Consider the following 16,297-nt stretch of genomic DNA (forward strand, 5'->3'; position numbering starts at 1 on the left):
CTTGGATTGGAATGAAAATTTTGGTAGTATAAGCAAGCTTCAATTTTATATTTTTTAACCAAAAGCACAAACAATTTAATCTGAGTGAACTTGAATGACAAATTTTGTAGTACAAGTTTGACATCAACTCTCATTACAATATAATTGTAAATGACACATTTATAGTTTATATCAGCTTTGTTAAGTCCCTAAACTGCAGGTCTATAATCTTAGATCATGTTTGCAACACCATCAAGGCTAGGCATGCCTTTGGGAGGTTGAAACAAATACTCATCAACTGATTGAGGGTTGTTGAAGGTCTACAACTAGAGTGGGTAATCTCCCCTACTCATTGGGCTCAACTAAAACTCAGGAGAGTGTTCCCAGAAGTCCCCTTAATAGGGTTTTTACATCTATTAAAACATAACAATGTACAAAACAAATAAGAGCAGTAGCCTATTGTGCACCTGACTTGAATTGCTTCACTAGATAAATTGGCTGCAAAAAGACTTTAATATAGTTGATCATACACCTTGTACATACAACCCACATATAGCAATATGGACTCTACCCGTTAAAGACAGTTTCATTTGGTATTTTCTACACAATGGCAAGGTGCAAACATACTGTTAAGACTCTGTAATGGTTCACTAGTTTTATAAAATTATTCTCCTTTAGATATATCTCTGGTCTGTAAATGAATACTGAACCATATGAATAAAACCTAATCTAAACCTACAACTAATCAGAATAGAGATATTGTTTAAATTGAAATGTTTGATCTTAAACCAATAAAGATCTGTGTCTGCTTCTTTGGGCAACAGAGTCATAACAACAAAGAGGAAAGAGACGTAGTCTGAAAAATGTATCAACAAATATATGCATGCACATACCAATTAGAGGTTACAAAATATACGTAACATGCTACAGTATGATGTTAGGTTTGAATTACTACAGTATGATTACCATGACTAGATCTATCTTCTTTGTGATGCTAAAAGTCAGCGAACAACATCACCTTATGTGAGCTTATAAGAGGAATAATAAAAGATAATATGACCATAAGATAGCAGAAAAGAGGCGCAAATCAGCAACATAAAATCATCACGTCACAGATTTATGTAAAGAAACCTTAGCGGGAAAAAATCTCCACAAAAAAGAGAGACCAAGTATGCATTTGTAATGGCCCTTGCCAATAGACCACTAATAACCACTAATACTGAACTGTGTAATTTCGTCAAACACTTGGCATGCAAACTAAATATACTGCTGAAAGTAAAATGCTGAATAAAGGAAATTGTTGTGCAACAAATCTACTCAAATAATTGATGTAAAATAGTGCCAATATATTCATTCAAAGATAACCAAATGCTTTTACATATGATATGCGATTTTCTCAACTCAAAGCATTACAACATGGCACATTGCAACAAACCCTTACTGGCTGAATGCAAATGAGAAATCTTTGCAACTACAAACTGAAATGAAAGAACCTGGATTGAGCGAATGCTGGAGACTGAATGCTGAAGACGAAATGATGAAAATGCAACTTCAACTTGCTCTTAAACTTGCTAACCGTACTGCCTGCAGATACAACCGTACATGTACGGACTGGTACGACACCTGGCAAAATAAATGCTGGGCTGAAAGGTGCCGAAAATGGTGTAGAAATAATTGCTAGGCTCCAAGGAAAATTCTCCCAAAAAATAAAATTAAAACTCCCAGCCAACAGTGCGATATGAGTAAAAATGTATGTCCAGGCTGAAAATCGAACCTTGTTGGAGATGTCCAAATAAACCCAACTTGAAGTAGTTGAATACCACTTCCAAAGTGCAACCCTTCAAAGGATATTTCACCTCCTCAGTTTTGCAAATCCTTAGGAGACTCCATTCCTAATGATGAAATGACAATCTGCAGACCAAGATGGCGCCGCAAATGCTCAAAGAGAAAAGTAGTGTAAACTCAAGTCATGGGATGTCCAAATGAGAGGCCAAGCACTCTATTTATTCACTTTTCTAAGAAGCCTCTAAGAACTTCTAGAAGTATCCATAAAATATTCTTATGAAATCCCTTTATAATGCACTTTTATATAAAAAGTAACTTTATAAAATAAAAAGTGCAACTCAATTAAAAATTATAATATTTTGGCCCCGCATTACACATAAAAATAAAAATATGATAAACCCCATCTCTCCAAGAGCAAAATAGACCATCCAATCCCCAAATAATCATCAGAATGACTCTCTCACCAAAATCATCTGCCTACGAGAGTCCATGATAGGCAAATTCATTGAAAAATAGAATGTTATTAAAAAGGGAACATGACAGTACACCCCTCCTGAAATTGCTTGCCCTCAAGCAATCTCAAAGTTGGACGCTGCAAAATATCTTCTCCCTCCCATGTGGCATCCTCCTCGGGTAAATCTCTCCACTTCACCGAGTACTCTCTGATAGTCCTCCTACGGAGCTGTCTCTCTCTGCTGTCAATGATGTACTTAGGAACAAGAACCAATTTCCCTTCATCATCTAATGGAGGAAGAACCGCTGAAGGCACAACATGCTGGCCCAACGCCTTCTTGAGCCGTGACACATGGAAAACATTGTGCACCTTGCTGTCTGTTGGAAGCTCAAGCTCATAAGCCATCTCACCAATCTGCCTGATAATCCTGAAAGGACCATAGTATCTAGGCATAAGCTTCTCTGACCCCCTCTTCCTGAGAGTAGACTGTCGATAAGGCTGCAGCATGAGGTAAACCATGTCACCAACCTCAAAACTCCTCTCTGTCCTCTTCTGATCTACATACTGCTTATGTTGATTCTGTGCTCTGGCAATATTATCTTTGAGAGCATCCACAATGTCCTTCCTCTCCTGAAGCAAATCCCCAGCATGAGGAACTCTAACATCACTCATAAGCAAATCAACAAAGCTCGATGCATTATAGCCATATAATGCTCTGAAAGGAGTCATCTGAATAGACATGTGATAGGTAGTATTATAGCAATACTCACATAAATAAATCCATCTAACCCATGCTTTCTGCTGACCAGCCACGTAGTTCTTCAAATATCCCTCCACCCACTTATTTACTATCTCTGTCTGCCCATCAGTTTGCGGGTGGTAACTGGTGCTAGGTGTGAGCTTAGTGCCACATAAATGGAACACCTCCTGTCAAAAATGACTCAAGAACCTATTGTCTCTGTCGCTCACTATGCTCCGAGGTATCCCATGTAGTTTGAAAATCTCCTTGAAAAAGACTTCAGCCACATGCGCTACCGTGTAAGTAGTAGTGATGGGAAAGAAGTGGGCATACTTTGTCAACTTGTTTACCACTACATAGATGCAATCTTGGCCTTGGGCCTTAGGCAAGCCCGTAATGAAATCCATGGATATACACTCCCACTTCTTGTCACGAATGGGAAGTGGCTGTAGGAGCCCTGCTGGAAAGGTGTGCTCTTGTTTGTTCTGCTGACAAATAGGGCACTCTAACATATTGCAACACATCTGCCTTGAACCCCTTCCATGTGAACCGCTCCTGTACCTGCTTGTACGTTTTGAAGTATCCAGTAGGTGAATCATGAAGTGCTCTTATAACAATATGCTTCATCTTTGATCTTGGGACTAAGAATATCTTGTTCTTGTAGATAATTAGATCATCCACAAGTGTATACCGGGTATCGAGAATTGTCCCATCAACAATCCCGGATGCCCATGAATCTCTAGCATACTCAGCAATGATCAAGTGCCTCCAATCCTTTGATATCTGAATCATAACACTGAGATGTGGTCTACGTGACAATGCATCTGCTACTACATTTTGAGTCCCTTTCACATAGAAGATGTCAAAATCATAAGCCTACAGTTTACTAACCCACTTTTGCTGCCTGTCATTGAGATCTCTCTGTCCAAGGAAATGTCTCAAACTATTGTGGTCAGTTTTAATGCAAAACTTACCACCCATCAAATACTGCTTGAATTTAGCCAATGCATGCATAATAGCCAACATCTCCTTGTCATATATACTAAATGATCTCTCTGGCCCACAGAGCTTCCTGCTTTCAAATGCAATGGGGTGCTTGTCTTGCATCAAAACAACACCAATACCCTCTCTAGATGCATCACACTGGAGCTCGGGCAATGCTAAAACAGGACATGTAGTCATGATCTCCTTGAATCTCTCAAAGCAAGCCTATGCCTCAGGTGTCCAAACAAAGGCTCCCTTCTTTAGCAAATCTGTCATAGGAGCTGCATGACGTGAATACCCACTGACAAATCTGCGATAGAAACCACACAACCGAAGAAACCCTCTCAACTGTGTCAAGTTCTCTGGAGTAGGCCAATCTACAATAGCATGGATCTTATCAGGATCCATCCTTACTCCCTCTGCACTAATGATGTGACCCAAATACAATAGCTTTGTCATGCCCAAATCGCATTTGGACTCCTTGGCGTACAAGGACTCCGATTGAAGGATCCCCAAAACTGTCTCCAAGTGCTCCATGTGCTCTTGCCAAGTCCGACTGTAAATCATAATATCATCAAAGAAGACTAACACATACTTCCGCAACTAGTGACAGAAGACCCTGTTCATGGTGGATTGAAAAGTAGTTGGCACATTGGTCAGCCCAAATGGCATGACCACAAACTCAAAGTGCCCACAATGACATCTGAAGGTAGTCTTCTATATATCCTGCTCTCTAACTCTAATCTGATGGTAGCCGGATCTCAAATCAATCTTCGTGAAGTAACATGCACCATGAAGCTTATCAATCAACTCATCAATCCGTGGAATGGGGTACCTGTTCTTGATTGCCCTTTTGTTCAACACCCTGTAATCAATGCACATCCTTAATGTACCATCCTTTTTCTTCACCAACACAACCGAATAAGAAAAAGGAGACTTGCTAGGCCTGATGTGACCCATTGCAAGAAGCTCCTTGATGGTTTTCTTGATCTCATCCTTGTACCTCTTAGGATGCCTGTATGGTGTAATCATCACGGGATTAGCAACCTCCTCCAACTCAATGATGTGCTCAATACCTCTGTCTGGTGGTCTGCCATGTGGAATGTCATTGAAGACTCTGTCATACTTCACTCTCAACCTCTATATGTTTGGATGATACTTTGTCTTATGCTGTCCCTCTTGTGTAGGCATGAGTACATATGGCTGCCCACTCAATGTCAACATGTCTGGTTAACCTCTCCAGCCATCTGAAGGAAATAGTCCTAATATCTCCATTCCTGATGGCCCTCAAAATGTGTTACTTGCCATCCATTTCAAACTTAATCTCCATGTCCTTCAATTTGAAGGTGACCTCTTCCAATGAGCACAACCACTCCATCCCAAGAACAATATCCAGATCACCCATGTTGACAACATGGTAGTCCACCTTGAACTCATAGTTGTTCACGCGTAAGGGCAAATTTCTAATCATCCTGTTACACTTAAGAGTATAACCATCAGCAACTTGTATTTGTAGTCCCTCAAACTCCTCAGTCATAATAACTCGACGTTCAACAAAACGTGCATCAATGAAATTATGTGTAGCACCAGTATCAACCAAAGTAATAACTCTCTACCCTGCTAGAACACCATGCAGTCTAAAAGATCCTTCCTGTTGAATGCTAGACAAGTGTGCCTCTTGGAAGTGCAACTCAGGCTCCTCCTTAGTCTTTGGAGCTTCTGCTCTTGCCTCGAGCTCTGCATCACTATGATCAACCTCGTGTCCAAAATTATCAGAATTTGAACCCTCGTAGTAAGCCCACATAACTTTGTTGGCCTTCCCCTTAGGCCTCATAGGACAATCATGATCTCTGTCGTAGGGACCCTTGCAGTAAAAACATAACTTCTTCCTGTGCAAGTCATTCAGTGTCTCCATATCCAAAGGTGCAATAGACTTACCCTTGGTATCACCTTTTTTGCCCTTGTTTTTATCAAACTTCTTATTGTCCTTGAATGAAGAAGAGCTCCTGGAGGTGAACCTGCTGGAGGGTGCTGTGAGCTCCATGCTCCGTGCCTTCCTTATAGCCTCCTGCAATGAAGGGGGATCGAATGCCTTGATCCACCCCTTTAGAGGTTCAGACAACTCCTCTGTAAATAGTATAACCAACCTCCTCTTGGACACATCCTGCACCGTCGCTGATAATCTCTGAAACTCACTGATGTAGACCTCCAAACTGTCTGTTTGTCTCGGCTGTGCAAGATCACGAAAGAAGACCTCCGAGTCTTTCTTATCAAAGCACTCTACCAATCTATCCACAAAATCGTAATAGGATGTCACCTGATTATGCTGCAATGTAACCATATGATGTGACCACCAATCATGTGCTGCGCCCTCCAAGTGCAAAGTGGCATACCTGATAGCATCCGTCTCTGATACAGGCCTCAATGCTAGGAATGTATCTAACTTATGGATCCAGGCTTGTGCTGTCATCTGTCCACTGCCATCGAAGGATGGTAAGGTGAGCTTGCTAGCAGCTTGTTGCAACTCACTGTCTTGACCTCCTCTAGGCCTCCAGTTCTGCCTACTACTCATGTGCTCTCTTCTTTGACTCAGGTAGCGATCAAAATTCAGCAACTCATGAACATGTGAAGGAAGTGCCTGCCATTCTGCATATGCAACTCGAAGATCATCCTGAAAGTCCTCTGGCATATAATCCTCTACTGCCTCCTTGGTCGCCTCTCTAAGGAATGTAGGACGTGTAGGCTTGTTTGCAGGCCATGACCGGTGCCTAGGAGCACCCTGTGAACTTGCTACACTCTTGTTATCTTGCTCTGGTGTTCCCCTACCCTGTTCCTGATTATGTTTGTCTTGTGGGTTATGCGCTCAACCATGGTGGTGAGTACCTGCAAATCTTGAGCCATCCGCTCTTGTCCTGTAACCATTGCTTTTGAAAAATTCTCTTGTTTCCTGGTCCTCATTCCTATTGTCTCTTGGTGGGCTACGCTCGTCTATCACCCATGGTGTCTGGCTGCCTGTCAAAATCTTGTTCCTTGTCAAACAAAGTTTGCTTGTGAGCGTAAAATCTGTGAGAGCCAACCCCAAGTGGCTGCATGTGATTGCTAAACCCTTAGGATGGCAGGATTTAGCTCTGATACCACTGTAATGGCCCTTGCCAATAGACCACTAATAACCACTAATACTGAATTGTGTAATTTTGTCAAACACTTGGCATTCAAACTAAATATACTGTTGAAAGTAAAATGCTGAATAAAGGAAATTGTTGTGCAACAAATCTACTCAAATAACTAATGTAAAATAGTGCCAATATATTCATTTAAAGATAACCAAGTGCTTTTACATATGATATGCGTTTTTCTCAACTCAAAGCATTACAACATGACACATAACAACAAACTCTTATTGGTTGAATGCAACTGAGAAATCCTTGCAACTACAAACTGAAATGAAAGAACTTGGATTGAACAAATGCTGGAGACTGAATGCTGAAGACGAAATGATGAAAATGCAACTTCAACCTGCCCTCAAACTTGCTGACCGTATGGCTTGCAGATACAACCATACATGTACGGACTGGTACGAAACCTGGCAAAAATAAATGCTGGGCTGAAAGGTGCCGAAAATGGTGTAGAAATAATCGCCAGGCTCCAAGGAAAATTCTCCTAGAAAATAAAATTAGAACTCCTAGCCAACAGTGAGATATGAGCAAAAATGTATGTCCAGGCTGAAAATCAAACCCTGTTGGAAATGTCCAAATAAACCCAACTTGAAGTAGCTGAATACCACTTCCAAAGTGCAACCCTTCAAAGGATATTTCACCTCCTCGATTATGCAAAACCTTAGGGGACTCTGTTCCTAATGATGAAATGACAATCTGCAAACCAAAATGGCGCCACAAATGCTCAAAGAGAAAAGTAGTGTAAACTCAAGTCATGGGATGTCCAAATGAGAGGCCAAGCACTCTATTTATTTTCTTTTCTAAGAAGCCTCTAAGAACTTCTAAAAGTATCCATAAAATATTCTTATGAAATCCCTTTATAATGCACTTTTATATAAAAAGTAACTTTATAAAATAAGAAGTGCAACTCAACTAAAAATTATAATATTTTGGCCCGGCATAACACATAAAAATAAAAATATGATAAACCCCATCTCTCCAGGAGCAAAATAGACCATCCAATCCCCAAATAATCATCAGAATGACTCTCTCACCAAAATCATCTGCCTACGAGAGTCCATGATAGGCAAATTCATTGAAAAATAGAATGTCACTAAAAAGGGAACATGACAACATTGTTCTTAGAATATGATTAGGATTTGTCAAACACTTCCATTCTCTCCTCTGTCTTCAATATAAAAGCATTTGTTTACATCTAAACAACCTCTAAATGGATAGTTGTGACAATTTATTGAGAATCTACATGGGAAGCTCCAAATTCTTTAAAAGGCTGGAGCACATTAGATTTTCAGATTGTTTTATCTTACTCTTATTTAAAGTTATTGCAAAACAATCTTACAATTTGATTGCACAAAGGATCTTACTTATCTATTCATGTTGGCGCTGGATAATTTTTCTTGTGATTCTACATTCCAAGATATGCTCATGTATAGAGTTCACACGCTTGTTAGTATTCCGTCTATCAAAATGGATGTGTAATGTCCTCATTTTCAGTGGTGGGGAGGGAAGTCAAAAATTTAAAATTGATATAGGATCTCCTTTATGGAGACATACCACAAGAATTTTATAAAGTTCTTGGAGGTGGGGGATGGTTTTTGGAAGTGTATATTTTGTAATGCACAATATAATAGCTCTTATTACCGAGTGAAACTTCATTTTTTGGGCTTTGTTGTGGATGGGATAAATATTTGTGAGGGCAGAGATAACAAGGGTTTTGTCTCTTGTACAAATAGTAGGATATATAAAAGAATAGGAAAATGCTAATGAATTGATTGCAAAAGGAAACAAAAGTGATTATAGTTTTGGAAAGAAAAAGCAATGACATTACCCTCTTTGTCATTTGCGGCCTCCAAACATTCCTTCTTGCATATGCCTTCTACGTAAGATGAAGATGAAGAAGAAATCTCCACCCGTAAGGGAGGTCCATTGGAGAGGTCAAATGGAGGCAAGATGTATTGTTGAAGAAGAAATTGCATGTTGCCTCTATGCCAATGGTCTTCTATTCAACTTGGTGAGATCACCATATTGGTAGGACATGATGTCAACAAAAAATAGTACACCTCCTAGTTTCACAAGTTATGTGTATGAAAAGGTGTGTACTACCTTATTACAAAAAGAGAGGAAATCTATGGAGGCCCAACTGAAACCAATTAGGGACTCTTGGATTGAAATAGTTGTATCTATTGTTTTTGATGGACAGAAAGATTGCAAAAACCATCCATTTATCAATGTTATTAAGTTGTCCACCAAGGGGGCATTGTTTTTTAGAGCGGTTGACTATGGAAGGGAACTGAAAGATGCAGATTTCATTTCTAGAATTTTCATTGAATGCATACAGATGGTGGGTAATGAAAATGTTGCTTGAGGAATTACAGGCAATGCAAAAATTGAAGGGCTGCAGATGCTTTGATAGAGGCAAAGATATGAGCACATTTTTTGGACACCATGCACCACACACTCCCTCAATTTGGTGACACAAGCAATTGGTACCCAAATAGAGTGGGTGGAAGAAATATACTAGGAGGCATAGGAGATCTACATGTTTGTGGCAAACCACCATATATCACAAGCAATTTTTTCAAGATTGGAATTGTTAAAGGTAAATTTATTTTTATTTGGTTTCATTAATGTCATGTTTTACATAATTGATTAATTTTTTTTTTTTGTGTTATTTACATATTTCAAATGTGTTTTTAACTTACTATTAACATGTTCTTACGTTGCTGAGGCTTGGTTTGTATCTCACACAATTTTTCTAAGAGGATTTATGAAGGTGAAAGGCATTGGGTCAAATGGTTATTAGCAGCCAATGGGGTATATGGAAGCAATCAAATTAAGAGAGGGCCCAAAAGGTCAAGTCATTGATCTTGGATGACAATTGGTGGGTTCGTGTGGAATATGTATTGTAATTCACCAAACCTATCATATCCATGTTTCGGTTTTTTGGAATAGATGAAACATGCTTGGGGGATGTCTATGATATCATGGATGCGATGTTGGAGAAAATAAAAGTGGTAATACAAAGAAGAGAGAATGATCCTAATGATACCTTTTACAAACGGGTGGAAACAATTGTTCTTCATCATTGAAACAAGATGACCATGCCATTGCTCCTCCTTGCATATGCCCTATCTTCGAGGTACTATAGCACACAAGTACTCTATATCCTAGAGAGAGTACTACCATAGACAGATTCCGAAGTTGCCCATGTGTACAAACGGGCATTTAGTAGACTTTTCCTAGATAGAGAGGTGGAGATAAGTGTTAGGAAAAAATTGGATTGTTTGTCTTAGGGAAAATAATATCCCTTGTACTGTCGAAAACTGATTGAGCATGGATACTATTACATGGTTGTACCTCCATGGTCAAGAGTTTATGTACCTGCAACCTCTTGCAATCAAGATCCTCGAACGAGTAATTTTATTTTCACCACTTCTATTATAGAATTTAACACAGTATTCTTGAATTTATCTTGCATTTTCTTTTTCTTATTTAATTGGTTTTCTCTTTAGGTTGCAAGCTCTTCTGCAACTGAATGGAACTGGAGTATATACTCCTTTATTCCCTTTGTGAAGGTAACCGGTTGGCTGCAAAAAGAGCTGAAGACTTGGTGTATTTTCATTCAATTTGCATCTTTTTTGACATAAGGATCCCCAATATAAGTAGGGGACAGGGAAGCTTTGGGATGTACCACCCAAGTCTGCCGAGTTGGATGCAACCATTCAAGATCTTGCTAGAGCCACTATGAATGATGGGGTTAATGATGACATACCACATGCTGTATCTAGTGTGAGGGGAACCACTTTGGGTTCAAATGATGACGATGATCTTGAAATTATAGCCATTGAAAATCCAATAGATGATGACTTTTTTTTATAATCCTTGTAATGATTTTCATTGGAATCATGAGCATATTTATATGATATCATTGATATGTGTTATTTGAATATTTTTCAACTATCATTTGGCATTGATCAGCGATCAAGAATCATTCTATAAAATGATTTAGTTTTACGATTATGTATATTTCTCTTATTTTGTGTATATACACACACACACACATGTACCCATATGCACCCAAACCCCTAAAAAATGTTTTCATGCACACACATACCGAGTTCGCACACCTGCATCCATTTCCACACCCGCACCAGCTTAGATGATTTTTTATTCATCTTGGAACAGCCACGATTGCAGAATATTAATAAACAGCACAATCAATTTTCAACTGTACATCATTGAGAATGCATATGCTATAGACTAGAAGCTATTTAAGGTGGATGTGAAACTTGGCTATGCACTGCTTTGAAGGTTGAGGCCAATTTTCTGAGGCATTTAGTTAAGTGTGCAGTCTGGCCAGATGATTTGCTGCCACCTACTGTAGCAGGTGCAATAATGACCCTTGCTCCTCAACTATCCTTGTTCCTTGGAGAATTCAACATGTGCCTAGTTATTACACTTGTTTATTAGAATTTTTTTCCTTCTTGTTCAGGAATGTATTTGATAAATTAGGACTCTTGATGAAATCATTCACAGGTAGTCCAATCATACATCACAGCTAGCAATCATATGTTGGGAGCACAATCTGCTGCAAATTTTTTAACATTGGGTTTAAAATTCCGAATGGTTTTTCATGTCTATCAGAACAAGTGGTTCGCAGGGTTTACGACCTTTTATGAGATTGTCAGGCTTGTTTCCCTCAAACATATCCAATTAGAATATACTTCCAAGTTGTACATATATTGTACCTGTAGCAGGTGCAACAATGACCCTTCCTCCTCAACTATCCTTGTTCCTTGCAGAATTTAACATGTGCCTAGTTATTACACTTGTTTATTAGAATTTTTTTCCTTCTTGTTCAGGAATGTATTTGATAGAATAGGACTCTTGATGAGATCATTCACAGGTAGTCCAATCATACATCACAGCTAGCAATCATATGTTGGGAGCACAATCTGCTGCAAATTTTTTAACATTGGGTTTAAAATTCCGAATGGTTTTTCATGTCTATCAGAACAAGTGGTTCGCAGGGTTTATGACTTTTTATGAGGTTGTCAAGCTTGTTTCCCTCAAACATATCCAATTAGAATATACTTCCAAGTTGTACATATATTGTACCTTGTTACTATCAAATATCGAAGTGCAATGTTTGAAGAATTTGCTTCCGAGTTTTATGAAAATGTTTCTTTGTTTTTTCAATGTAACACCGGGACTCACACCCTCCTCCCAAACCTTGAAGTACCCATCCCCCAGATGTTTCTGTAGTGGGTGCTTGAGTACCCAAGTACCCTCACCTCTGTCATTCTGCAACCATGCCGCCGTTGGGATGGGTACTTAAATTTCTATTTGAATTTTGATTTTTGAATGTTACTATTGAGTATGTAATAGGTTACTATGTTGAATGTTTAATGGTTCTAGTTCATGTTGCAATTTTACCATGTTCAAGTATTTTAATTTGGTATGTTCTACCAACACATAATTTCATAACTAGCATTTCAAGCTCTATATGTATACTGTATAACACCCCTCCCTTCTCCATCCTTCTCTGGCCGTTCCCCCGCCATCCCAAAAATGAGGCCCATTTCCTCTTGTTCCAGAAACTCATCCCAATGTCCTGCTGTTGCGACGTACCCTAGTACTGGTGTTACACTGGTTTTTCTTTTCCGACATAAACAATACTGAGGAACATGTGTTCAGTGAGAGGCTTATTTAATACTACTATGGGCTGTTGGATTGGTTTAATCTCGAATTTCAGAATGTGCCTAGTTTATTTTTTGTTCTCTCTTGAATGAGATGGATTTTCAGATGCAGTGTTGCTCTGATAAATGTTTCTATTTAACTTTGTTCCACAATTGTTAGTGCCTTTGAATAACAATGATTTTATACGGAATATATAAGTATGCTGAATTTTATTCGTCTCTGTGAACACAATTATGTGGCTATTTCTTACATTGTTTGGCTTAGGGCTAGAAAGCTGACTTGCTATTATTATGCTTCCTTATTGGGTTCTGTCTCCAGTGTTAAGCCCATTTATTTTCCATCAAGTGGGTGTATATTTGTCACAATCTTTAATATCCATGCTAACCTTGTTTTTGCATGATGAGTAGCATGTACGAGTGCCAGGAAAGCCATGCCAAAAGTGTGGGAAGTGTGGGTTGTGGGAAACGGTAACTTCTTATATAAAACATTCAGTGTTTAATAGTGTTCCTGAAATAGTGCTTTTTGTGCTTTTTTCTCTCCATAGATTTTACCTTTGTAATTCTCTTTTGTTACTGTTTTTGTTTAGGAGCTGGAAGATGATGTGGCTATGGCTGCAAGAGAGAAAGCATTAGAGGAGTTGGCAAAAAAGGAACCCAAGTTGCTCAGGAAGAGCATTGGACCTCCTATTGGAAAACAAAAAAAAACTATAAAGAGGGACCCACAGTTTGCACCAGTCAAGCATAAAATACTTTCTTGGGTTGAACGGGTGAAGTCAAGGGTTGAACGTGGCATATAATAAAGCCGGAACCGTTGTTCATTGCCTGAATCTTTTAGGGATCATCTTTGAATTTACAGTTGCAGGTTTGACAATCTAGAAAGAAAGGAAGTGTTCTTTGCATTTATTTCATTGAGAAGATATGTATGGTAAGAAGAACAGTGGGATTAAAGCAAGATTCAAGTATATAGTAATTATCCTTCTTTCCTTTTGCTGTAAAAATAATGGTCTTCCAAATAGAAAAAAGGCTGACCCTCGTATTATTGAAGGGTTAATATATCAATTATTTTCTTTGAAGGTTGTAAATACGATAGTCAAAATCTTGTGATACAGAGGATCTGCACAGACATGTGTCCATAGAACATTGTTGGTATAAGAATTAAATGGTTGGGTATTCTATTAAGAAAGTTAACCTGTGGGGTGGAAATGAACATGTTTAGTGTCCCTAGGAGTTCGGAGTTCTGCAAGGGTGGGGCCTTTGACATAGCAAGAGACTCTGGCATTAGGGTTATTGGGAAGTTCAGTGCCAATAATCATGTAGAGTAAGCATATATTATGCACTCGTGTCTACCTGGTGTTATATCCACCATCTTTTATGTATAGACCTTTGTGAGAAAGGACTGGGGTTTCTGAATGGACTGACTTTTTAAACAAAATGATGAGATCATTAACATATGGAATGGTGCCGTGTATTGCAGGTTGGAACACTGGCAAATTGTGTTATGGATTGGACCTTACTGAAAATTAAGCCATTGCGATAACACCTTCGACAAGTTCATATTTTTTATACTGTTGGAATGTGAAATTGAAAGTTGTGTACAAGTAAATGGCAAAAGAAGGATAAATCTGAATGATATACTTGTGTCGTACATAACAGTGCTCCCATATTATCTAGTTGTTAAATATTTATACTGAATTATGGCAGAATGTAAGCCTACTGTTATGTGTCTGTCTTGGAAAAAGTGCAACTGTAAATGAATGATCCATGACAGCTTTTTGTTATATCTTTTGAGATTGATCTGCTATTGTATATGTTATTGAGAAAGAAATATATAATGCAGTTCTTATTTTCTCTTGCTCGTTTAATTCCTTGGCAACCAATTAAACATTTTTCTTTAAACATGGCTTAGCTTATTGTAAGAACTCACACATAAATATCTTTATGTTCTTGATTTTCTTAAGGAATTACTATAGATATTGAAATGCATACAGTGAGCCTAATCTCAAGGCTTTTGATTTGATCTTTATGTTGTGATATTAGAGGTTGTGGGTGTCTAGTTTTGAACTACCAGTGGAATCAAGAAAATGGAAAAAGCTTGTGGACACCAAGTTGAATCAGGAAAAGGAGCCTTTTAAAGAATGTCTGTAATCTATGTTTGCAGGTTCTGTGAAGTAGTTGTACAGGAAATAAAATTCTACTATTGTTGACAATGTTTTGACAGCGCAACAAATCTATGATTTTGGTAATCTTCAAAGAGGTACCTACTTTGGGGTAACCTTTTATTGAATGGTGATGCCGACAACAAAAACTATACTTGCTTTCATTATGGGTGGATGTTAGTAGGATTGAAGTGGACTTCTAGACAAGAGCACCTGTATCGAGGTTTGTTTTTCAAGAATGTGGTTAAGAGCCAAATTGGTAGTTGTTTTTAATGGATAAACTGAGAAACAAAGGTCGTAGTCTATTACAATGCAGTTCTGTGGGTAGAGAAAAATATGGGGACAACCCTTAGTGGAGTAAGACACAACTATAGCCAAGTTGTAAAGCACAAATAACTGCAAACTCAATTTTGATAATCAAAGATCCAACATCTATTGTCAAAATTGGGAGTCCTTTCTTCCTCCTTTGGACAACTGTTTTTGAGTCCTAAAATGCTCGTCTCATAACCACAACCTACAATCCCCTATTAGATCCTTTTTCAAAAGGGAATGGAAGTTGGCACTTAAAAAACCTCTTGGCATGAGTAGAGCTCTCTCTCTCTCTCTCTCTATATATATATATGTGTAATGTAAGTACTGCTCTGATACCACTGATGAAGGTACGCTCTGATACCACTGACGAAGGGCCACACCACCCTTACCAACTCACAACCAAGAATGCAACAATATGAAGACAATTTTATTATACTTGAAAATCCAATACCAATTACATTGACATTTTTCCAAGATCTCTCAAGATCCAATCCAAGCTTAAGCTAGTCTAGATCCACACTCTGGTAGAAACTCTGAGATCTCAACTTGTGCTCGCAAGCCACCAAGCAACCTCCTTGTTTCTAAAATGCAGTCACTAGCTCTTCTCACAAGCTCTATCTAAGATCCAAGTGTAAACTGCCTCACATTCGGCGCTCTGTCTACACACTCACAACTCCACCATAATCCTGCTGTAAACTGACTCACATTCGGCGCTCTGTTCACAGACTCAAGAAAACTCACTCTTCACTTCCTCCTTTTTCTCTTTCACACCTTGAAGCCTTCCAAGCTTTCCAAGCTTCACCTTTCCAAGCTTTCGTTTCAAAGCTTCTACTTCCCAAGCTACTCCTTGAGCTTCTCCAAGCTTCATTAGATATGCTCATATGCCTTGCTTAAATAGGCACTTACCACCTCATGCATGACTTATCCACAACCTTCTACACAATATCCACAATCTTCTAAAACTTCCATAATTTTTTAGAATTACAACTAAGCACCACCATGTGGCCCAATTA

At 38.7% G+C, this 16,297-nt stretch overlaps 1 protein-coding gene across 3 annotated transcripts in view; it reads left to right on the forward strand.

Moving 5' to 3' along the window:
- The window catches only part of LOC149578303 (uncharacterized), a 42,930-nt gene extending 28,266 nt beyond the window's left edge, over nt 1-14,664 (forward strand). For 2 of the 3 annotated variants that reach the window (XM_089828158.1, XM_089828165.1), the window contains 2 exons: nt 13,225-13,284; nt 13,404-14,664. In XM_089828158.1, the coding sequence (XP_089684284.1) occupies nt 13,225-13,284; nt 13,404-13,613 (270 nt within the window). In that variant the 3' untranslated portion in view covers nt 13,614-14,664. The remainder of the gene's footprint in view (nt 1-13,224; nt 13,285-13,403) is intronic. The other variant, XR_016364273.1, reaches the window with a different exon arrangement.
- Nucleotides 14,665-16,297: the final 1,633 nt, after the last annotated feature.

This window comes from Cupressus sempervirens, chromosome 1 (genome assembly GCF_028749045.1).
Source record: "Cupressus sempervirens isolate cs-2001-9-10 chromosome 1, ASM2874904v1, whole genome shotgun sequence".
Classification (NCBI taxonomy): domain Eukaryota; kingdom Viridiplantae; phylum Streptophyta; class Pinopsida; order Cupressales; family Cupressaceae; genus Cupressus; species Cupressus sempervirens.